At 60.4% G+C, this 24,472-nt stretch overlaps 1 protein-coding gene across 1 annotated transcript in view; it reads left to right on the top strand.

Annotated features, from left to right (window-relative positions):
- Positions 1–4,940: 4,940 nt before the first annotated feature.
- Positions 4,941–24,472, top strand: part of ACE (angiotensin I converting enzyme) — a 56,248-nt gene continuing 36,716 nt past the window's right edge. Inside the window, exons 1-2 of the mRNA XM_075911171.1 lie at positions 4,941–5,527; positions 21,299–21,466. Of these exons, the coding sequence (XP_075767286.1) occupies positions 5,315–5,527; positions 21,299–21,466 (381 nt within the window). The 5' untranslated portion in view covers positions 4,941–5,314. The remainder of the gene's footprint in view (positions 5,528–21,298; positions 21,467–24,472) is intronic.

A 24,472-nucleotide genomic window follows, 5' to 3' on the forward strand; every position in this document is an offset into this window, starting at 1 on the left:
ACGGTTAACACCTCCACTCTTGGGAAACGCCTCCCAGGCACCTCCTGGCGCATGAGTGGGCGGGACTCCACAAGCAGCAGCGCCATGGGCTTTGTATGGACCCATAGGGAAGAGCGCCCCCTGCTGGTGGGCCAGCTCTGCCTCCTGCGGCGCAGCTCCTCCAGCGCCTGGGACAACGCCACCTTCATCCCCTCACGGAGAAGGCGGCGCTTTGAGGGCCATCTCCGCCCGCCAGCCCCCAGCAGCCCCCATGGATCCGCAGGGAGCCACTGGCAGTGGGGAGAAGCTGAGCGGATACAGCAGCCTTGCGGGGAAGGAAGACTCCCCGTGATGGGAGGGAATGGACCAGCCGGGCGAGGCAAAGCAGGACTTCAGGGCTGCCCTAGGCCTGCCTGCCTTGCCCGGGAGCCGCAGCTGTGTCTCAGCACGGCTAAGTGCCGGTGCCATCCAGAGGCTGCACCGGGAGCTGCACTAAACGTCCACAGCACCAAGTCTTGGAGGCGTTCAAGGCCCTTTGCAAACTCGGCCCCGTGGCGCCTCACAGTCCGTGGTGCAAGAAAACCACAGTTCTTACCAGCACCAGAGGGGGAGGAACACCAGCCAGGGGGGATATGACCCCCCAACATGACTCCACCTGCCCCCAGCCTGGGACCTCCAGGCTTTTCCCCTCCCCTCCCTTCCCCTTCCATCCTCATCCCACATTGCCTGGGTGGGAGGGGCAGGGGCAATATGGCATCCTGCTCCCCCTCCCAATGGAGAAAGGAGCAGAACTGCTGCCAGTCCCGCCCCTCCCCCCCAGCCCTATACGTCAGTAATGGGCAACCTGTGGCCCACGGGCCACTTGCGGCCCATCCGGGTTCTACACGTGGCCCGTGGCTGGTTTCTGTCCACGTTGTTCCCCCCCCCCAGGTGTTACTAAAGAGACAGGCAGGTAAAGCCAGGGCACGTGAAGCAAGGAGCAAGCGGCTTGCACCCAACATTGTCTACCAGAGTCACACGCCCCCTCCGCAGCCAATCCCAGCGCTGCTACGGTTTGGTCGGCCCCCTGCAAGTTCTAGGCTCGCAAGCGCGGGGAGCAAAACTGCCCCGTCCCGGGAGACCGTCTTGGTTGGGATGATCCTGTGGCCCTCGGAGATGAGAGGAGGCCTCACGTGGCTCGTCGACAGGCCTCGGCTGCCCATGGCTGCGGTACACAGATGTGGCAGCTCTGTGGAAGAGGAAGGGGAGGGGCTGGCAGGGGGAAAGGAGCAAATTGCCGGCGGCCATGGCGCTCCCAGCCCCACCCCCAGACCTCAGCTGTACACAGAGATACAGCAGCTCAGGAGAAAAGCTGGGGGCGGGGGGGTCTTTCCAGTACTCGGTACCGGCTAAAAATAACTTGCCCAAAATAACTGGTTGGTACCGTGTGCCGGCCCACTTGCACCACTGCTCGCTAGAACGCGCAGGATGCAGTGAGAAGACTGTCCCACGGTCCAGAGGCCTGGCAGGAGCCGGTGTCCGGTCTCAGCCAAGGTCCTACTTGCCTGTCCTAACTGGAACATCAGGCTCTCCCACGCCGCGTCCTTGGCTTCTGCCAGGACATGCAGCCCTGTAGATAAACAACAACCTGCTTGTTGCCAGGGCCAGCACATGCCCCAGGGCAAGTGAAAAACCTAAGTCTAGGCAGGGGATGCTACTAGGGGGCTGGCGGAGTCCCCATCACCGGCCGTTAGGCCCAGCCTGGCTGTCCTGCCCGATGGCTGGCAGAAGTTACGGGCTGGCGGCAAGAAGCAGTGACGTCCTCCACCCGGGTTAGGCAGGAGGCGGAGTGGATGACCATAGCGGCGCCGCCTTCGTCGAGGAAGCTGTCGCAGGTGAGCAAGCGGCGGGAGGTTCGTCCCGGGTGGCACCGCACAGGAGATCTCGTGAGCTCTGCAACCTGCCCGCTAGCCTGCCCAAGATGGAGCCAATTGGTCCGATTTCATTAAGCCTCCCAGCATTGAAAATCCATGGGCGGAAGGCGCCTAACTCCCTCCGCACCTCACAGCCCTTCCCTTGGCTTCACCTAGTGCACCACCCATGGCAGACTTCTCTGAGGCCCTGCCCCTGCTCACTCCGGCCTCCCTCTCTTGTCCATCCTCACTCAATTTCACCAGGCTGGGGCAGTGGGTCGGGGTGCAGGCTCTGGCCTTGGATCGAGGGATCTGGAATGCAGGAGGGGCTCTGAGCTGAGCTTGGGGCAGGCAGTTGGGGTGCGGGAGGGGGTTCTAGGTGCACTCTCTGGGAGGGTGTTTGGATGCAGGGCTGCTCGGGGCGAGGGCAGGGGTTTGGGGTATAGCAGGGGGTTCATGATTGGGGTAGGAGTTTGGGATGTGGGCTCCGACTCAAGGTGGCTTCTGCTTGGTGATGCAGTGGGGCTAAGGCAGGCTCACCCCTGCCCTGGATCTGGACCTCTCCCTAAAGCAGCCAGCAAACTCCATTCCAAGTCCTGTTATGCCCCCTAGCTTTATGGAGAAAGGATACAGAGTAGAAGGGGGCACCTTGACATCAGCACCTCTCCTCTCCCTTCCCCTGCCCTGCACAGAAAGCAGAAGCCTTCCCAGGGGGAGGCGCAGCTCCAAGGCGAAGGGCAGGAGATGAGCAGCAGTGGGGGAAGGGGCAGCTGAAGTGCTGGCCCTTGATAGCCTCTTGGCCAAACCAGTCAGGATCATCTGTCAGAGGCTCCAAGATCTCCCGGTAGATCCCGATCGACTGGTTAGTGACCACTGGTCTAGGGGCTTCTGTCATTCCCCCCTAGTGCTACTGACCCACCCAGAGCTCAGTCTGCCATGAGAGGACTTTTCACAGCTCTGTGGGTGGCTTATGGATACCCACATAACATTGTGCGGCTGGCTTGGGTGTGATCAAGGGGGGTAACCGGAGACCCCATCAAACTCTTGACTCAAGAGGAAGCAGCAAGGTTAACCCTTTCATAGCCAGCTTGGGAGAATGAGCTAGATCGGGCAATTCTGCCAGCCTGATTGGTAGTGGAGGGCGGATCCATTCACAGGCAGGGTATCAGCATAAGACTGGGGGAGATGTGGGTTCTTTTGCTGCTTGTGTGACCTTAGGCAAGTCACTTAATCTCCCTTGCCTCAGTCTTGATCTGTCAAATGGGAAGAACTGCTCTGCTTCCTAGGGGGCCAACGCATTCCCGTGTGCGAGGCACTCAGATACTATGGCAACAGGGGCCTTCAAAGTAGCTACGATTGCTACAGACGCGGGGTAGCACGTTTCCAACATTTGGCTCAATGTAAATGTTCTTTTCTTTGCCATTAATTCTCTGCGCAGGCCAATAATCTGCTACCCTGTTTTCGTGGAGCATCTTCCAATCAGGTGACAAGAACAACAAATGGTCTGGCAGCACTTTTTAGTCTAACAGAACATGTGGATGGGATCATGAGCTTTCGTGGGCATGGCCACTTCTTCAGATGACCGGAGTTATGAGTAGGGGATATGAAAGCTCGAAATAAATAGGAGCGGGGAAGGAGGGGGTGGAGAAAAAGAAAAAAAGGAAAAAGGAAGGGGCGGGTGATGCTGTGTCTCACCCCCCCTCCTTTTTTTTCTTTTTCTCCCCCCTCTCCTTCCCTGCTCCTACTTATTTCAAGTCCCCGGAGGTCCTCCCTGACTGAGCTGCAGATTCACGGCCTGACTCCCTCAGTGCCGTGACCCTCTTCATCTTCCCCAACTGGAAGGCGAGCCAATAGTGTCACAGGAGGGGAAGCCCCTTAAAGAGCCAGCCGCCCCGGCACAGGGACCTCTAGCCTGGTTCCCATTTCAGGGTGGAAGGAGGTGGCTGTGTAGACGGGTGCTGGCCATGTCCTGCTGCCAGTGGAGGGGGCGGTAAGCTGGATACAGCCTGGCTCCTGGGTGTGGGTATGCACACACAGTTAACCTGTGGAACTCCTTGCCAGAGGATGTTGTGAAGACTAGGACTTTTAACTGGGTTAAAAAAAAGCTAGATAGATTCATGGAGGTTAGGTCCATCAATGGCTATTTGCCAGGATGGGTAGGAATGGAGTCCCTAGCCTATGTTTGTCTGGAAATGGGTGACAGGGGAGGGATCACGTGAGGATTACCTGTTGTGTTCCCTGCCCCTGGGGCACCCAGTGTTGGCCACTGTCGGCAGACAGGATACTGGGCTAGAAGGACCTTTGGTCTGGCCGTTCTTATGTTGCTACATTCTCCCCAGCTGTGCAGCCTTTGTCCCGCGGGGGAAGGCCCGTGACGAATCCAGGATGTGTGATGTGGCTGGTGGTCGGCGGCCTGGTGCCAAGGTGACCGCGGCCAGCTGTCAGCGCGCGGAGACGTGGGAACAAAAGAGCTGCCGGGGTGGAACGGCGCAGCGATCCTAAGCGAGCACTGCATGGGCAAGGCCCAGGCCCGGCCAGTGACAGAAACACACCTGGCCACAGCTGCTCTAGGGGCAGCTGGGAAGAACTCGGGGTGGGGGGACCCGGCAGAACTTGCAGCCCATTTCAAAGACGGTCCAGCCAAGGGGTCCCTGCTCCTGCTTGTGAGCCCCTTCCTGCCAGGGCGACCTGCGCCTTACCTGGCTAGGGAAACCCACCCATGCCTGATCGGGCAGGCTAGGCTTTTCCATATTCCCCGTCATTCTCCTCCCTCCTCGCTGGGATCCAGCCAAGACTCCGCTTCCATTCAGCGCTCTGAGAAGGGAAAGGGGGTTAGCCAAGCCTGGAGGATCCACAGGAAAAAGCCACTCCCCCGGCCGGGTGGGGAAGCCTCTGGCTGGGGACTGTTGCGTCTCTTGCTGGCAGCAGTGGGATTCCGTGGGAGCCCTGGGTTTGCAGCTCTCCAGGGTGAGACCAGCCCGCAAAGGCTGCAGCGGGGGACTCCCCACGTGCCTGCTGGGATGGCAAACAGGCCGCTGGGGATCCCCGCAGCTCCGAGCAGCACAGCCCCCTCCCCCTGCGCCCACAGCTGTGGGAGGGGGCAGGGGAGACGCTGGACTCCACATGGGGAGCGAGAGGGGGCAGGCCTGGCTTGCCCTTGGAGACCGAGCGGAGCGCATGGCGCCCAGCCCAGCAGGTGCCCCTGCCCACGGCGGCCTCCCTCTCTCCACCCCGGTGCGCCCCGCTTGGCGCACGGCAGGACTTTGGCCCCGCCGCCGGGTCCTTCCCCGCGCCCCAGCCACATGGAGCCGCTGAGCCGCGGGGCGAGGCCGGCTCGGTGGGCAGGGTCTGGGCAGCGCTTATAAGCCGCGGCCGCGGCGGGCGGCTCCCGGCCAGGTTCTCGGGGCAGAGCCCGGCGGGAGACGCGCTCGGAGCCTGCCAGGATGCCCCCGGCGCTGCGGCTGCTGCTGCTCTGCCTCGGCCCCGCCGTCGCCTTGGAGGCCGGGCTGCTGCCCCCCAGCCCCAGCGCGGACGAGCCCGGGGCTGCCCTCTTCGCGCAGGGCTACAACAGCTCCGCCGAGCGCGTCCTGTTCCGCAGCGTGGCCGCCAGCTGGGACTACAACACCAACCTCACCCAGGCCAACTCCCAGCGCCAGGTGAGCCCGGCCGGGGCACCCCGCGGCAGCCCCCCCCCCGGGGGGACAGGTGCCTGTACGGCTGGGGACCCCCCCACCGGCCACTGGGGACCCCCACCCGGCCCCCTCTCCCGGCCCGGCTCCAGCTGACTGCGCCCCTCCTGCCTGGGGCTGGCCCGGGGGGAGCCCCCCTAGGAGCTGATCGGGGGGCGCAGACGCTGCCGCGGAGGGTGTGTGTGTGTGTGGGGGGGGTGAAACCGCTGACTCGAGCCGCCGGGTTTGGGGGGGAGGGGCTGGAAACTAGACGGAGCGAGCGGCTGGAGGAGGCGGGGATGGGCGGCAGGGAGCAGCGCCCGGCTCTTCCCTCGCTCTGGTGCGGCCCTTTCCCTCGCTGGAGCCGCGTGTCCCTGCCTGGCTGCTCAGGAGACTTGCCCTGGCTCCCCGGCCCCAGGTGTCTCCCTGCAGGGGGATCTGCCCCCCTGGCTGCCCCGGGGGTGGGGTCCCCTGGGGACTCCTGGCTGCCACAAGAAGCCCTCAGGCTGCTCTAGCCTGCACCTGGCGTCTGCCGCAGACAAAAGTTTCCTTTCTGCGCCCGCGCCCCGTGTGCCAAGCCCCTCGCTGTGCCTGGGGGTGGCCCATTGCCCAGCAGGGGAGGGTGTGCTGGGCAGCTGAGGATCCGGCATGTCTGGCATGCAGGTGTCCCCGTGAGTACCATGGCATGCCTGAACGTGTGGGCTGGTGTGTTGGGAAGGGCGGCTACGGGCACACCTTGGAACTTGGCACGAGGGTGCCCACCTTTCTGTGGTCCCTCCAGCTTCTCTTGGGTTGCACCAGGCACGTTGATGAAGAATCTAATGCTAGTGGTGTATGTAGGTGTGTGTGTGTGCACCTATGCGTGTGCAGGTGGACGTGTGTGTGCAGCGTATAGATCGGGCCATCGTGGTGTATCTAAGTGTGAGTGTGCGGGTGGTGAGACCTGCATGTACAGTCACTCTGTTCCTGTCAACGGTTATACATGTGCTCGTGGAGTCTCTGGCAAGCGGCACGTGTGGATGTCTTGACTTGAGTAAGGCTGTTTGGTACTGACACGCGTGACCGTCTCGTAAACCAGCTAGGAACATACAGCCTAGCAGGGATGGGGAACCTCTGGCCCACGGGCTGGATCCAGGCCCTGCGGGTCTTGATCTGGCCCACGACAAGGCTCGGGGCTTCCTCCCATGGCTGGGCGAGCTGGCGGCTCAGCGAATCTCCAGGACTTGGCACACACCAGAGCTGGAGTGCAAATGCTGGCTCCCTGCTGCAGGAGGAAAGCCCCTGTGTGGCTAGCTTTGCCTAGCATGGGGTGGGGGGGAGGAGACAACTGGGGGGAGGGCAGTGCAAGGAAGCTCTGTCCCTACCCTTGCCTGCAGACTCTGCCCCAGTGGCTCCCATTGGCTGGGAATTGTGGCCAATGGGAGCAGCCAGGGGTAGTGCCTGCAAGCGCAGGGCTGCACGGAGCCACCTGTGTCCCCCTGGAGCTAAATGGGAGCTGTGCTAGGTAAGCGACCCCATCCCCCACCCAGACCCAACCTCCCACCCAGCCCCCTCACCCCCAATCCACTCCTGCACCCTACCTCCCACCCAGCCCCTGCACCCTCACACCCAGCCAGCTTCTGAGCAGCCCCCTCCACCACACTGAATCCCTCATTTTGGTCCCATCATAGAGCCTAAGAGGTCCCCACAAAATCTTCTAGCCCCAGGCCTCCAGAAGAGTTAATCCAGCCCTGGGGGAAGCCATGAGCCTTGGCACAAGGGGAACCCCGGCACCCCCAAGTTGTGAGTGAGGCGAGTGTCTCTTTTTTTTCCTTAAACGAGGAGTCCTGTGACACCTTATAGACTAACAGATTTATTGGAGCATAAGCTTTTGTGGGCAAAGACCCACTTCATCAGATGCAACTTTTTTCCTTGCTTCTTAGTTGGGGGCCAGGTCAGTGACGTGTTTTGGTTTGGGTTGGGTTTTTTTGCTTTTCACATGTGTGTGGCCCCTGACTGATTTTTTCTATAGGTCATTGGCCCCTGACCGAAAAACGGTTCCCCACCTCTGACCTAGATAAAATTACAATAATAACATAAGAACTAGGGGTCACCATATAGTAATCTCATGTAGCAAGTTTAAAATAAACAAAAGGAAATTTTTCTTCATGTAGCGCACGGTCAACCTGTGGAACTCCTTTCCAGAGGAGGTTGTGAAGACCAGAACTGTAACAGGGTTCAAGAAAGAACTAGATAAAATCTGTCAGAGGCTGGGAATGGGTGATGGGAGAGGGATTGCTTGAAGATTCCCTGGTCTGTTCACTCCCTCTGGGGCATCTAGCATGGGCCACTGTCAGGAGACAGGACTCTGGGCTAGATGGACCTTTGGTTTGACTCCGTATGGCCATTTGTATGTTCTTATGTAATGTGTGTGCATAGCGGGTTGGATAGCCAAGCCCAGAGAGTAGCTATCCGTGGTTCACAGTGATCCTGGAAGGACTTATCAAGAGGGTTCTGCAGGGATCAGTTCTGAGTCTGGTTCTGTTCAATATCTTCATCAGTGATTTAGATAACAGCATGGAGAGTACTCTTGTGAAGTCTGCGGTTGAGACCAAGCTGGAAGGGGGGGCAAATGTTTGGGAGGAGAGGATTAAAATTCAAAATGGTCTGGACAAACTGGAGAAAAGGTCTGAAGTAACTAGAATGAAATTCAATATGGACAAATGCCAAGATCTCCGCTTCGGAAGGAACGGTCAGTTGCACACCGTGTGAAATGGGAAACGCCTGCGTGGGAATGAGCACGGCGCATCACAAGCGCAATTCGATTGTTGCAGAAAGCAAACGTTCTGAGCTGGAGCATCAGGTGTGATGTAACCAAGACGTGGGGAGCAATTCTTCCGGCTCTGCTGTGCGCTGATAAGGCCAGTGCTGGGGCCGGCTCTGGGTGCCACTCTGTCTCCTGTGTGGTGTTGCAGATGGCAGGGAGTGCCTGCCCGGGGGTGTTTCCAGAGCCACCATGGCACACAGATTCCAGTCCTCTGGCTGAAGGGCTTCTCCAGCTGGCCCGGGGCGGGCAGCGATCCTCTCCCGCCAGGAGAGATCTGCGTCTCTGCCAAAGCACCGACTGTCTCATCTCCATGCGGGTGAGGCAGCTGTTTGTACAGGAGGCCCCTGAGTTGCAAACACTCGAGTTCCGACCCCTCTCCCCCGCACTTACAACCATTTTTGTAACCCCCCAAAACTCCCCGACTTGCGTCCTTGGCCCCCATTTACAACGGCGCCAATCGTAAATGAGGGTTCGAGTTACGACGCCCCCGATTTGCGACGCTTCCCCTGGAACCAATCTCGTCGCAAGTCGGGGGCCTCCTGTATGTCAGAGGGGACTGTCCAGAGTCAGCTCAATCACCAGACCAAGTCCCCGGCTGGGGATGTGGCTTGGCCACGTACAGCCCTGCCAGAGCGATCAAGAGACCACGGGCAGTTCTTCACGCAGAGACCATCCTGCACGCCGTTGTAGGGGTGGAATAGTGGAGTCGATGAACCGAGAAGCAAAAGCTTATTGGATAATGCTCCTAGACTACACACGTTGTTCCCCCCCGGCCCCTGCCAGCAGGCTGGCCAGCAGCCCGGCTCAGTCCTGGCTTGTGCCAGATCCGGAGCCTATCCACACTGCAGCTCTGCATTTCAAGTGCATTAGGGGCCAGGCAGGCAGGCAGCCTGGCTCAGTTCTGGCGTGTGCCAGGGGCTCAGCCCTACGCCCTCCCCCGCCCCATACAGGGGCTGCTGCCACCCTGCGTTGCTGCCTCTGTATCAGAGTTTTTAAACTGGCTCCCCTCGCGGACCAACTCCCACCTGGCACCCCACGCTGCTGCCTCTGATACAGAGGCAGCAGTGCAGAGTGGGAGGGGGCTCCTTGGGAGGGGGGTTGGAGCGCACTGGCTGCCGGCCCCACCCCTGGGGCCTATAGAAGAGTTGAGTAACCGATAAGAATTAATGAGGTGAACTGACTGTTCAATTAACCGATATTTAACATCCCTCCTCCATTGGCGTTCTCCGAGTCCGACAGGGCTGGGGGCAGTGCAAGGGACGTCATGCCACTGCTTGACCGCTGCCCAGCGGCAGCTGTGAAATGCTCTCACTGCAGTGCTTCTAATAAGAAGCTATCTAGCACCCGCGAGGCTCCCAAACCCCGCTGCCCACGGCACTCGTGCCCCTTTAAATGGCACACGAAAGGGAAAGTGACTTGCTTTCCCCTGCTCTCACCTTTGGGCACTCCTACTTCTGCAGGGGAAATGTCCCGCTCCGAGGAGAACACCAGGGGAAATGCACAATACGGTGGAGAAATCAAGCTGCCGAAAGGAAAGGCGGGGTCAGAAACCTTGGATCCAGCCACATCACGCCCAGCCTGGACGAGCTGGGAGGTCAAAGATGCCCCTCGGTTACTTTTCTCTCTCCCTTAATCCTGGGGGCAGCTGCGCGCTCGCTCTGCACCCAGCGTATATGGGAGCCGCCCCAGGGCTGGTCTGACCTAAGCCGGTGGGAGCCCTCCCGAGGGGCTGCCCCGCTGGCTCCCTGGGATGTCCGGCACAAGGGGACGAGACTCAGTCAAGACCTCGGCCCACGATCTCATGCACGGAGGGGGAGAATGTCAGCGGCATCCACCCGGCAGGCGAGCTGAGCCCCAATGGTTTCAGATCCGTGTGTACCAGGCACCACACGGCTTTGCAGGCTCTTGGCATGTGGGCTAGTGGTTAGCCCAGGGGGCTGGCAGGGGGCGTGGTGGGGAGGGGTGCCAGCTCTCTCACACGGAGGCGGGGGTTCCCCCGCCCCCCACAGCCCTTGTCACGGAGCCGTGACACAAGGCGGAGCCGTGCAGGTGCCTTTTCTTATCAGCCACGCCAGCAGAAGGGAGGGGCACATCGAGTGGGGCTCTCCCCAGCCTGCCAGAGCCCACGGCTCCCTCTGGGGTCTGAACTGCCTCGCGGAAGCGGACGCGCCAGACTGTCCCGTCGCTTTCCTTCTCCCAGCTCGCAGCAAGTGGCCTCTGCCCCCGCCCTCCGGGTTTCCGCACGACTGGTGCCTGCCCGCAGCACAACAGGAACACCGACAACAGCTGGCTCCTCTCCAGCACACCCCGCCGGGAGCGCTGCTGTTTGATTTACCCCCGTGGGGGACCTGGCCAGGAAAGCGTTAGCCGGGGGGGGGGGCAGCTTGGGCAGAGACGTGTAGGGCAGCAGCGGGCAGGGGCTGATGGATGAATAGGACCCTGTTCCCCGCTGCCCACACGCCAAAGGTGCAGCACAGAAGAGGCGAGGGAGCTTGGCCTGAGGCCGACCCTGCATGCTTCCCGGAGACTGGAAGGGCCCTGCGGCTCTTGGGGGGAGGAACCACACCAAAAATAGCCTATAGGTGGGCTGCTGTGGCCGGGCTAGTCTGCCAGGGCAGCCATCTCAGCAGTGGCTTGGGGTTTAAAGCTGCTCCCATGGCCTGGAAGCGTCGCAGGGGGGAGGGACTCTGGCCCGGGTCTGTGGATGGAGCTGAGCCGTGGTCTGCGTCCACGTGCAGGACGGGGGCGGGCCGACGGGGCTTAAAGGGGCAGGCGGGGGAGCTAGGTTTGCACCGAACAGCAGCGCAAAGGGGCCATGAGGGATGATGCAAAATCTCCAGTGGGAGGGGCCAATGGTCTCTGCCGGCCTGGGGGGCCCAGCTGTGTCCCTGGAAGGGGCGGGGCCTCAGGAGGAAGGGGCTGGGGTGGGCAGCCAGCCCTCGGAGCCGCCCAAAGCGAGGGGCGTGACGCTCCGGCGGCGATTTAAGGGGCCTGGCGCAGAGGGCCCCAGGGCACCTCTCCCCTTTGCCCCCCCACCCCCATCGGTACGTGGGACAGGCCGTAGCTACGCGGCGAGACTGCTGTGGTATGAAGGTTCCCAGCCGGGGTGGGAAGGGCTCCCTGAGTGCCGGGGCATTACGGTATTCCCCACAGGCTGTGACTGAGCCAGGGCCCCACGGTGCTGGATGAAAAGCAAGAGGCAGAGCCGGCCTGCAAGAGCTTACAGTGGAGCCAAGACAAGGGCTGGGAGGCTAAGGGCTTTGCCCAAGGCCACCCAGCAGGCAGTGGCAGAGCTGGAAAGGGCCGCAACGGCAGCCTCGTGCGCCGCCCAGGAGTGAGTTAGGCGGGTCTCCCAGCTGCATCTGCTTTCCGCAGTCCCCACCCAGCAATCAGTGGGCCAGAAATACTGATGGAGGAGCAGCCACGAGAGCTTCACAGGTGTGTCCGTTGGTTGGATTTTTCATGCCCCCCTTCCCCACAAAGCCATGGGCCCAGGCCTGGGGAGAGCGTGGTGCCTCCTGCTTTGATATGTGCACCCCGGGCTGGGTTCCCTCCCCTCCCCGCCTTGCGTTATCCTGGCACCACGGCAAAGTGCCATTCCCCCCCCCCAGCACTTGACCCCCCCACTTGCAAAGATGTAAATGGCAGCAGGGCAGGGGAGAGTCTAACCCCATGTGCTATTGGCCTGGCTGATAGTGGTCTGGGCAGGGTGGGGGGAGGGGAATAGAGCACTTTAGATTCTCCCCCCTACCTTTCTTCCTGGTAATTAGCAAATCGGCGACATTGATGCAAAATCAGCTATGCAGAGGGCAGCCAGTGAGAAGGCTGGTAAGATCTGGCCTGACAAACAGGTTAACGTGTTGTTTCAAATAGCGTATCCAGGGCCCCAGATCAGTGTATATATTTTTCCAAAGCAAATCCTATAATACGTTTTTTACAAGAAAGCAAGAAAATCAGTCTTCAGCACTGAATAGCAACTCCCCAGTAACAAAGCAGTGTTAAGCCTGTCTATCTACCCTCATACACCCGATCTATCTATCTATCTATCTACCCTCATACACCCGATCTATCTATCTATCTACCCTCATACACCCTATCTATCTATCTATCGATCTATCTATCTATCTACCCTCATACACCCTATCTATCTATCTATCTATCTATCTATCTACCCTCATACACCCGATCTATCTATCTATCTATCTACCCTCATACACCCGATCTATCTATCTATCTATCTATCTACCCTCATACACCCGATCTATCCATCCATCCATCCCTCCCCATACATATCTGTCTATCTAATCTGCATGTCTGTGGGCTCTGGCTAAATGACAGCTCTTCTCCAGTGTTGCCAGTGAGGGGGAGGGATAGCTCAGTGGTTTGAGCATTGGCTTAGGTAAACCTGGGGTTGTGAGTTCAATCCTTGAGGGGGCCATTTAGGGATCTGGGGCACGTGGGTCAGGGATGGTGCTTGGTCCTGCTGGGAGGGCAGGGGACTGAACTTGACCTGTAAGGTCCCTTCCAGCTCTGACTCTGACATGGGTATAGCTCCATATAATAATAAAAAAAATAATTTCCACTGAAGCTGCTCTTGCCCCTCCATCCCCAGGAAACCTGCTGAGCAGAAACTCTTTGGGGTTGCCTGGGGATGGGGATCGTGCCGCCATTCGTGCAAGATGTGTGCCCGGGGGACACCATGGACGTTCTTGGAAACTCACAGCTGTAGAACCCCAGTTGCTAGTGACACTAGAGCGCCCCCCCCCCCACTACAAGGGACAGCCCATGAGGAAGAGCAGTTATTTTCTGAGAGCTTCCTGGGCGGGGTGTCCTGCAAAGATTGGGGGGGGGGGTCGGGACAGCAGGGAGTGCCTGTACCTCCCGCACTAGCCCTCTGTGATTAAGGGAGCGCGGCTGGGAAGGCCCATGCGTCCCACCTGAAGGAGCAGGGCTTGTGCTGGGAGAAGGACCCACTTCCCCACGCCTGCAGAGCTGCGACTCAGACAGTCCATAGGGGCAGCGCCCTGCCTGGCGCTCTCCCCTTTACCCTCCTTGCTTCGTTCGCCACAGGCAGGGCTGCGAGACTCTTGGCTTGAGCGCTGGGGCTGGGCTGGTGAGACTTTGAACCAGGCCAGCGATGAGTAACAGGTCGTTTCAAAAGGCAGCTGTGATGGGGGGTGGGGGGGGGGCTTCCCACCTGCTGGTTCTCCCCCCGTCCTCCTCCTGATCTCCCCCAGCCAGCTCTGCTCCCACCGACTCTCTCCCAGCCAGTCCTGCTTCCTGCTGGCCAGTTCCCCCCCATCTCCCCCGGCCAGCCCCGCTGCCCCTGCCCCCGGCCAGCCTGCTTCCCGCCGGCCAGTCTCCCCCCCCCCATCTCCCCCGGCCAGCCCCGCTGCCCCCGCCCCCGGCCAGCCTGCTTCCCGCCGGCCAGTCTCCCCCCCCCCATTTCCCCCGGCCAGCCCCGCTGCCCCCGCCCAGCCTGCTTCCCGCCGGCCAGTCTCCCCCCCCCATCTCCCCCAACCAGCCCCGCTGCCCCTGCCCCTGGCCAGCCCTGCTTCCCGCCGGCCAGTCTCCCCCCATCTCCCCCGACCAGCCCCGCTGCCCCCGCCCAGCCTGCTTCCCGCCGGCCAGTCTCCCTCCATCTCCCCCAACCAGCCCCGCTGCCCCTGCCCCCGGCCAGCCCTGCTTCCCGCCGGCCAGTCTCCCCCCATCTCCCCCGACCAGCCCCGCTGCCCCCAATCTCCCCCCCCCCCATCTGAGATCAAGTGTGTCCGGTATTTTTTTTTAAGGCACCTGGTAGCCCTAAGCTTTCACCCTCAGGGTCAGCTCCTTGCTATGTGGTGGGTCCCCTGAGCCGCTTGGTCGCCTTTCTGCTCGGGGATCGGTCGTCGGGAAGGGGAGGAGGAAATCGGGGTTCCCCAGTTGGATGTGCGGCTCCAAAGGGGCAGACACAAAGCGCAGTTCCGCCTGCCTGGGCTCGGCCGCACCCGCCCGTCTCTGCTGGCCGGGAGGTGAGGAGTCCCTCGGAGGAACCACCCGGCCTCCTGGGAGGAGGCGTCAGCAACAGCCAAGGCAGGGGAGTGTTTTAAAAGGGGAGATGCGGAGCTCCCTTCCCCCCCCAGTCCATCCCCACCCCCGCTGAGGCTGAGAGCAAAGCCCCAGGCCCGGGGTTCTGTCACCCCCTGGCACGTGGGGCTCTACCCAGGACCCCAGCGAGGGGGGCTGGCAGCAGAGCCCCGGCACACGGGACGGCAGCCAAGAACCCGGTGCTTGGGATGGCGGCAGGGAGTCCTGGGGTGCTGCAGCATCCGTTCCCTCCCCGTTCCTGTGCCGGCTGCTAACGAGCAATCAGTGAAACTCAGAGACTGCACAGAGAACAGGCCTTTAGCGCCAGGACCTTCCTCTGCCGCGACGGTGTCAGCTTTGGGCCTCCGTGAAGTCAGCAGCCCCATCCAGCAAGATACCCAGGCCCCACCAAACGCAAGCACAGCCACCAGGAAGCGGCTTCGCCTTTCAGCCCCGCGGCTTGACAGCCCGTGACCGTGGTCGTTCTGCTCAGCTACGCTTGTGGGTGAAGCTTCTCCGGCGTTGACTGGGCCGAAACCCGGACTCCTGACTCAGACCAACCTCTGGGTGAAGTCAGCGAGTCAGGCCCTGAGACCCTCGCGACAGACCGGACGGCGAATTCCTCGCAATTGCCCATTAGCACCATTGACCGAGGGTCACGGCGCAGGCTCCATGCCTGGCGACTGGTCAGTCAAGGTCAGATGTGGTTTAAAAGGTCCGCCCACGTGCTTGAGTGGCAGTTCTGTGTCCTGCTGCAGGCCCGGCCACGTGACCACAGTGGTCCCTTAGGGCCCTGGACTCGAGGAAGTAAAAAGACCTGAGACCTCTTCCAAAATTCTCCTCCCGTTTTTTAAACAACCCATTTGTTGCTCTCTGCGTAGCTGCACCCGGTGAGAGGTTTTCTGAGCCTGGTACGGATTCTAATGAGCAAACGTGCTGCTTTACCTCAGCCAGGCCCGGATTTTCGAGCATGAGCTGCCAGGTTCAGTCCCTGCAAAGACCCCCCTCCCCTCCCGTCACTGCTTTGAGAGCTCAGCTTTGAGCAGGGAACGCTCCGGGTTGCATCTGTTCCAAGAGCTGCTGAGTGGCTCAGGCCTGCCAATAACACGGCCTTGATTGTTCTCCACCGGGCACCTTCCCTAGGCCCGGTGTCAGGTCGCTGGGAAGAGGAATCTGGCCAAGAAATAAAAGGCAGCCGCTCGCCTCGCCCCATTTCTGCCTCTCTGCCTGCAGCCGCCGAGCACGCAGGAGACCCCTCTGCGGATGGCGGAGCAGGGCGAGGGGATCGGAACGGGGCTCTCCCCAGAAGTGAAAGCAGGGAGACTCCGGAACGTGAAGGGCGGACGCGGTCGGCGTTGAGGTGGGCGTGACGCCGGGGAACGTGTCAGGCTGGCACCGAAAGTCTTCTCTTTCTCCTGCAGCGAGGGCACCAACAGGGCGAGCTGCCCGTCTCTGCTCGCCCCTTCCCTGTCTCCGAGGCCCATCCAGCCCCTGGGATCGCCTGCCCAGGGACCACCCAGTGCCAGAGCAGTACGAGGGAGGTGGGCACGCACCTGCCTGCGGGCAGGAGCGGCCCTAGACGAGCTGCCGGCAACTGGCACCCAACGCGAAACGCGCAATCGGTGCCCCCGCCTCCAAAGCCCTCAACGGCCGTTTCTCTTGGCGCCCTAGGCGACCGCCTAGTTTGCCTGTATTGACAGGCTGACGCTGCCTGTGGGCAGGGGTGGCTTGAGGCCGGCTGCAGCAGCTGGCGCCTGAGGTAGAAGGCACGATCGGCGCCCCCGCCTGCACAGCTGTCAATGGCCGTGACGTAATCACGAGGCGCCCCATGACGTCATTGTCGGGCATCCGGGCCGGCAGTACCCTAGGCAACTTCCTGGTTTGCCTAGCCTCGTGGGCCGCCCCTGCCCGCCGGTGCGTGATGCCGCCAAAGGGTCGAAGGAGATGCGCCCGCAAGTCTCTGCCGCGAGGGGTAGCGCCACCGGCTGGATGTGCCCTGCAGGACCCAAGGCGAAAGGCTCCGGATTCTCTACCCGGGCCCAGAACAACCTGGTGCTTTCAGGGCTGGCGCTCCTAGGACGTGTTCCTCTTCCCGGGCCAAATCGCGGCCTCGCTGGGCTCGGGGCAGGGCCGGGGAAGGGGGAAATGAGTCGTGACTAGCGCCCCGTGGAGCGACAGGAATACAAAGCCACGTCCGCCCCCCAGAAGCTCCCAAGCCAAAGGCCCGACTCAGACCTGTCCCTAAGAGTGGGAATCGGCCCATTCTGATGGCTCCTTTCCATCCTGCTGCCAGCCCCACCCCCTGACTCCTGTCCCCTGGCAGCTACTCCAGCGCCAGCTGGACCCTCCCACCGCACCGCCAGGCAAGGGACCAGGGGAGGGGCTGGCCGCTGCCTTGCTTGGCACGTGGGTGTGAGGCTCGCGCCAAGCGCCGGCTTTGGCAGCCAGGCTCATGGAGGCGAAAGGGGTGTCGTTCTGCTCGTCGTCGGGCCCCCTGCGTGAAGCGACTCTGACAGGCGTGTTTGCAGCATCGAAAATCCTCCCGGGCTCATGCCGGCTTTGCAAGGATCTACGGGTCTCTTCCCCCATTGATGCCAGAGACTCGCAGGCCGTTGCCACTTGAGAGGGGCCGGGTGACCTCAGAGTGGGACTGCCCAGCAGGCAGGTGCTTGCATCCCTACATAAGAACGGCCAGACTGGGCCAGAACAAAGGTCCATCCGGCCCAGTGTCCTGTCGGCCGACAGTGGCCAATGCCAGGTGCCCCTGAGGGAGGGAACACAACAGGGAATCCTCACGTGATCCCTCCCCTGTCAACCTGTTACATCCCCCCCCTTCAGTAATAATACTATTGTCATTAATACCAAGCTCTAAGCTAGCACTTTCCATCATGCGTTACCAGAGGCCAGTGTCGTTGTTCTTCTTTTAGAGATGGGGAAACCGAGGCACACGATGGCAAAAAGACTTGCCCAAGGCCCCCTGGCTGGTCAGCCCTAGAGATGGGACTAGAACCTAGGTCTCCTGGGCCCATGCACTGGTCTCTAGACCAGTGGTCCCCAGCCTTTTTTGAGCACGAGATCACGTTTTGAATTTAAGTGCAATCCAGGATCTACCTGACACCCAAACACCTTGATCCCGCCTCCTTCCTGCCCTTTCTCTGAGGCCCCGCCCCTGCTCACTCTGTCCTCCCTCCCTCTCCCATCCTCGCTCACTTTTATCAGGCTGGGGGCAGGGGTTTGGGACTGGGGCCAGGGTTCAGAATGTTGTCTCCAGCTGGGCACCACTTACCACAGGTGGCTTCTGGGTGGTGGTGCAGGGGGCTAAGGCAGGCTCACCCCTACCCTGGCCATGCACCACTCCCAAAAGCAGCCAGCAAACTCTCTCCATCCCTGCCCCCCTCTGCTCTGTGGAGAGGGGGTACAAAGTGGTGGGACGGGCACCCTGGCATCAGCACCCCCCTTCCTCTTCTTCCTGTGCCCCGCATAGCAAGCAGGAGGCTCCCAGGAATGAGGGGTGCCTCCAAGGCAGAGGGCAGGAGCAGCATGGCAGTGCTGAGAGGGGCAGATGAAGTGCTGGCACTTGACAGCCTCCTGGCCAAACCTCTCAGGATCACCGGTCAGAGGTTCCAAGATCTCCCGGTAGATCCCGATCGACTGGTTGGTGACCACTGCTCTAGACCACGCTGGCTCCTGAATACAAATGGGAGTTTGCTGGCTGCGTGTTGCTCTGACAACACACACTGTAAAGATCCATGTGGCGCTGACGTCCGTGAATCTTTTTATATGCCACGGATTTTTGCCTGATACATCTGATGCTCCTGGTGCCCAGACGAGTGATGGACAGGTTGGAAATACCTCTGGTAGACAAATGGCTAGAGGGGAGATGTAACCAGGAAAGGCGGCTGCCTTTTGTTTTCAGTGCACCCTGCCTTTCAACTTCCCGGAGCTCTCCTGGCGTGCAGAGACATTTACTGCAGCCTGTTCCAAAGTGAAATGCGCACACTCCGCTCTCTCCATTGGAGGTTGGGGGTTTTGGTGGTGCTGGTTGTTTTTCTTAGGCTAAATTAAAAGTCTCACTAGTAGCAATTTTAGCCATTCCAAAATCAGGCTCCAAAATTCAGGAGATGGGGTTCAAAAGCAAGAGTTTAAAAAAATAAACATTAGGGTTCTTTTTTTCTTTACCGCCCATTGGCTTTTAGGGGTCACTTGCCTTCGTTTCAAGTGTTTCTCTGCAGCCAGTAGGGCTAGAAGCTCGTTTAAAAAAAATGAAATGAAAGCCACAATTCTAGCATCATCCCATGACTCCAGGAGTTGGTGCTTTCAGAAAACCACCAAATATTGGGTGATTTGGGATAGAATCGCAAGCATGGACAATATGCAGCCATCTTGGAATCAAAGGTGGGGTTTTTCCAAAGTTGTCAGCCTGGCTCTAACTTGGCACTCCTGGAGGGCAGTAGGAGCGGGGCTGAGGCGCTGCACTTTGAAAGATCCCTCCTGGAGGGCGCATGGCATGTCCTGCTGATTAGCAGCGCAGGACAGATGGACGATGTAAGGAAGAGGTTGTGCTCTGGGATGGGTTCCCTAGGAGAGGGGGTGGAACCTTCATCCCTAAGGGATTTTAAGTCCTGGCTTGATGATAGAGATGCAAGTGACCAGTCGACTACCTGATGAGCAACTGCTTCTTGGATAGTTGAGTAGGAACTTGGCTAGTCACTTCCCTGCCCTCTGCTTGCTGCCTCTATCACACCTGTGGTTCTTGTATGTTTCACAGGGAAAGAGACAGCAGGAACCGGCTGGGTCTCTCCCTTTGAAATATAGGAGCTGCGGACGGCTCTTGTACATTTCAAAGAGAGAGGCGCAGCCGGATAGCGAGTGCCTCCTTATCGACAGATCGCGTAGCCGATGGAAATTCCATCGACTTCTCGATTAGCTGATTCATCACAATGTAACATCCTTGGTACTTGGCCCTGCTGAGAGGACAGGGGACTGAACTCAATGACCTCTCAAGGTCCCTTCCAGTTCTATGAGATGGTATATCTCCATATATTATATTATCCCTGGTTGGGATGATTTCATTGGGGCTGCTCCTGCTTTGGGCAGGGAGTTGGACTCAATGACTCCTGAGAGCTCGCCCAGCCCCGTGATTCTATGGGCATGAGCTGTATGTGTCCTGATGATTTTAAGCACGAGTAGAAGCCGCCAGAGACAGTTAGCAGCAAAAGTTTGACTTGTTGGACTCTAACCATGTATGAAAACGTCTCATAATTTCCCATTAATCATTTATAGCCCACTTATAAATGGAGCCTCGCCCTCGTGTGACCCGTACATTCCCCCCCGGAAGCGTGTGGTTTATTCAGCCTCAGCTGTTGCAGATACACCCCCGAGCCACTTCATAATCCACCTGCTGGTTCCATGCAGCTCGCAGGCTGCCCTCCCTGGCGTTTGTTTGCCAGCTGGAGAATCTCCAGGCAGGGAGTGGGGCTCGGAGCGAGTTCCGCTTTGGCTGGAAACGTGTCTCCGCTTAGGGACACCCTGACCTCTGATATTCCTATGTGGCCTCTCCCCAGCCAGCGTGCCTGGGAAGCACAGTCGGTACACGGTGACTTCCTCGTGAGCCGCTGGGCCGGGGGGCGGGGGGGGGGGGGTTTCACCTGCACGGCTGCGGTGCCAGGGTTACCTGCCGTGTCTGTGCAAGGTGCCCAGGCGGTCAGTGGCCAGACGTGAGTGGGATGCAGCAAGTGAATGAACGGGGGGAGCTGCAGGAACCCAGGATAATGGGGGGGGGGGACCGGCTGCTAACTGGGAACAAAGCAATCCTGCTTGAGAGGACCTGTGGACACTCCTTGCTGAGTGTGGACGGCTGCCCCTTCCTGCCCTCCGTCTGCACAGACCCCGGCTTTCAACACCCTGGGCAGCTGGAACCTGAACCTGGTTCCAAACTTCATGCTTCCCCCTTTCATTGTCTCCACAACTGCCCAGAATTCTGGTTCAGACATTTCCAAACGTTGTGCTGGGGGTTCAGCTCTGAATTCAGCCCTGTGCTTTGACCACGTCCGTGGATGTGAGCTCCACGCGTGGCTGATGCTGCGTTCCCCTCCTCCCCCACCCACGCACCCATAGACACCTGTGCAGAATGGGCCCGGTTCTCGCTTATCCTGAGGCTTTTGACACTGCTCTCACTGTCTGTAAAGTGGGAGTACGTCGCCATCCCTGACTCCAAGCTCCCCGCAGCCAGCCTGGTGTGAAGGGGCTGTGGTGTAAGAGAGAATAGGAGCCCCGGCAGGCTTCTCCCTGAAGTTTTTCCATCCTTGGGCGGAATACATTTTGTTATGTGCACGGGGGCATGTGCAGGTGTGCACCACCAATAGAAACACATGCTGTCCACTGTGAGCTGCCGTGGTTGCTCTGCTCATCAGCTGGGTGGCTGCCCACGTGCTCAGCTTCCAGGGAACACTGGTCCCCCAGGGGTATAAAATGCCATCAAATCGAAGTGGTAACAATTCACACGCTCTTAGCACTTCCCGTGCACTAGTGCAAATGACTAGGGCACGGTGGGGTGGGCCCTGGCCGGTGCATGCTGTCTTCTGATGCTGCTGCACCACGGCTCACTTGTACGTTGCCAGGTGTGTCTCATTGTCTTCATTTTACAGGCGTGGCGGCAAGGCAGGGGGGCATAGAGGGCCTGTCTTGCTGCTGGGCTGGATGTCTTGTAGGAGCTGTGTAGGTCTGCCAGTCTGTGTCCCACACTGGGGCGGGGCCCCGTTCCCTAGCGCCCCACCCGGACGGGGTACAGAGACTGCAGGGCTGGCGGCCCCCAGGGGCGATGGCTAAGTGGTGATCCAGGGAAAGGGAATAGCTGTCATAGAAGAGTCTTTTCTCCTGCCTTCCAGATCTTGGCCTCCCTGGAGGAGCAGAACTTCACGGAGGCCTGGGGGAAGAAAGCCAAGGAACTCTATGGCTCCATCTGGAAGAATTTCACAGACACTCAGCTGAAGAAGATCATTGGCTCCATCCAGACCCTGGGGCCTTCCAACCTGCCCCTGGACAAGCGGCAGCAGGTAGCGTCGTGCAGGGTTGGTCTGAGCGGGTGGGGAGGCGACCCCCAGTGATGCTACGGTCTGTCCACGCTGCGCTTAGACACCAGCGGGTGTGGGGCCCAGGCGCTAGGACCCTGTGAGGTGGGAGGGTCCCAGAGCTGAGCCTCAAGGTCTACAGGGCAATGAAACCGAGTCGGCCGTGGGTGTGGCTGAATGCAGACACGCCCCTGACGTGGGTGGCGGGGATGCTAGGCGGAGGAAGGCATTGCCTTGCCAAACTGCCAGCCTGGCCACGGCCACGGCCACGCTCTGCCCCAGAACACCTACTGGGGCGGGGGAGGCTGGGGCTGCACACTGCCCCGCTCTGTGATCCTGGGGGGTAGGGCTTGGGCAGCTGGGGCAGGACTGGGGCAGGGTTTGGGGGCTTGCCTCCCCCAGCCCTACTTACCCCACCACCCGTGGCTCTAAGTCACTGAGCTTTGGGGAAAGAGCAAGAAAGGATCGGGGGGGTGTGTGGGGGGGGCGGTTGGGCAGGTTCTTGGGGCAGGGCGGGCGGTGTCTCCGGCAGGCTCTTGGGACATCGCAGGTCAGCTGAAAATCCATCTTTCTGTTTGTGCATGGAGTCTGGTGGCTGGGGAGTCAGGCTCAGGTGTGCCGGGTGTCGGCCGGGGCCGCGGGCGACTGGGCCACTCAGAGGGGCGGGGAGGGGGCACCCCATTTAGCAGTTAGAATTTGGGCAGAGGCAGGGGAGCGGTGCCACTCCGGAGGGCTGCCATGATCCCCTACAGCCAGGGTGGAGCGGGGAGGGGAAGGAGACCCGGCTCTCCTGGACTTGTGCTCCAGGGACTCGGTGTCCCCGCATTGCCCCGTAGCACAACTCAGGCAGGTGGGAGCCGGGTCTCTGAGTCCAGGCCTGGCAGGTCGGGGGTTCTGCTGAGCTCCCTTGTCCAGCCCACGTAGCTAGGAAATAGTCGCTATTTATAGCCAGCGGGGGCCTGTTTCTCCCGCCCGGGGAGGATCAAACACCAGCCCTGGTTCCTGGCAGGCCCGTTCCTCAATACTCGGCTTGGAATGCCAGGAACGAACTTGCAAAGGGACCCGGACGCAGCGTGTCCCTGGCCAGAGGGGTCTCTGCCTCGGGGCCAGGCCAGGGAGTCAGCCAACCGCCCTCTTGCAGCTGGGCTTGTTAATCAAGCAGGGCTGGCTGGCCAGTCAGGCCCCGACCCTTGAAACATGCAGACGCCCTTTTCGCCCGTCGCCGTGGTTGCCCTTTAAAGTCAGTGGCTGCTTGTGTGATGCCACCAGGACACCCCCCCTCCCCCCTGCCTGCGATAAGAGTCGGGCCAAAGCAGATGTGGCGGGACGATCCAAAAGCAGTGGGGGGGGAGCAGAGATGCGGGTGAGGCAGCAGACAGAGGGGAGTTTTCTAGGAGCGGGGACCGGGGGTGTCACAGCAGCTGGAGGGAGGCTGATGTTAAAATGGAGGACTGGCTCTGGGGGCAGGGGGAGCGTGAGCGGACCAGAGAGGCCGAGAGATGCTTCTGGACCGGGCGGCGTGTTAGCGCCCGAGGAGCCGCAGAGGCAGACGTGACTGGGAAGCGGCTCGCAAGGAGCCGACATTGCAAGGGAAGCGTGTGCGGAGAACCAGGCGCGCCCGAAATACACCAACGCATCCCAGTGCCGGGGAGCCGCGAGACACTGGGAAGACCAGAGGGAGGCCGGGCTCCAGGCTCAGGTTTTCCAAAGTCACTAGGGTCCCAAGCCGAGATCCGCCTTAAAGGTTTGCAGGGGGCAGGTGCTCGGTGGAGCCTGGGAGTCAGGCCCTTTTAAGGCACCCCCAAGCAGGCTCTGCCCTGGGCTTCGAGCTTAGTAGGGGGCCGGAGAGGAAAGGTTGATTTAGGGTCTAGAATTCTGCACCCCCACGAGGCGCAGGCCCAGCGTCCCGGCCTGCAGCGCCAGCCGGCTTTCCGTGGCCTTCTCCCCAGCCCCGCTCAGCCAGCCGAGAATGGCCATTCGTGGCACCAGCCCAGGGCCGCCTGTGGGGCCAGGGAGTAGATGGGGAGAGGGGAGATGCGACCCCCACCTGAGAACTGGTTTTAAGGTCTCATGGCAAGGAAGGCAGGGCCCCTGCTGTACTTCTCTGCCCCGCAGACCTACCGCATCTGAGCCAGTCACTGTCATTAGTGAGGGCAGCCTCACAGCCCCCCTGGGAGCAGGGCTCTTCTCCCCACTGAGAAGTTAAGTGACTTGCCTAAGGCTGTGCAGGGCTGTGGCAGAGCAGGGCCATCCTGACTCTCTTACAAAGCTGCAGTATCCAGACCAGGGCTGGGCAAGATGTGGCCTGGGGGCCGGATCCAGCCTCCTAACACTTTGATCCGGCCCGCGGACGGCATCTGGCCGCTTTCTGCTTATATCCTGCTGCCCCTGCCACTGAATTTCCACGTGGTGGCTCAGGCAGCAGGACCCTATTTAAATGACTCGTGGCTCCCAGTCACGGTGTTCTCCCGGCAGGCGCCGGAGCTGCGAGCCATTTCAATAGCCGCAGCCACCCCGGGCAGCTGCCGGGCAATGCAGGGCTGGGAGCTACGAGCTCTTTGCTGTGTTTTTAAAGCAAAGCCTCTGGCCCCAGACAACTCTAGGGGGAAGTTAGTCCCCAGCCCCGCCCTGTCCACACCAGGCCCCGCCCTGTCCACACCAAGCCCCGCCCCTCCCAGGGGATGGAGCCAGCCTGTGACCACGTACCAAAATTCATTAAGTGGCCCCTCCTTGCAAAAATTATTGCTCACCCTGGTCCAGATGCTGAATGGGACCTTAATTTGCTATGGGACAAGGCGGGCAGCTCCCCCTCCTGGACTTCCCTGAGGTCTATGCGTGCCCCTTTGGGGTATCCGAGAACTACAGCTAATGGTCGAGGTGCTGATGCACCTTCCCCTCGTCCCCCAAGGTTGTTTCCTGAAATGGCGCCCCTGTGGCCACACCAGAAGGGGCCTCTACCTCAGCTTGCACCTTTCCTGGGGCTTCTATTGA

This window comes from Pelodiscus sinensis, chromosome 29 (genome assembly GCF_049634645.1).
Source record: "Pelodiscus sinensis isolate JC-2024 chromosome 29, ASM4963464v1, whole genome shotgun sequence".
Taxonomy (NCBI): domain Eukaryota; kingdom Metazoa; phylum Chordata; order Testudines; family Trionychidae; genus Pelodiscus; species Pelodiscus sinensis.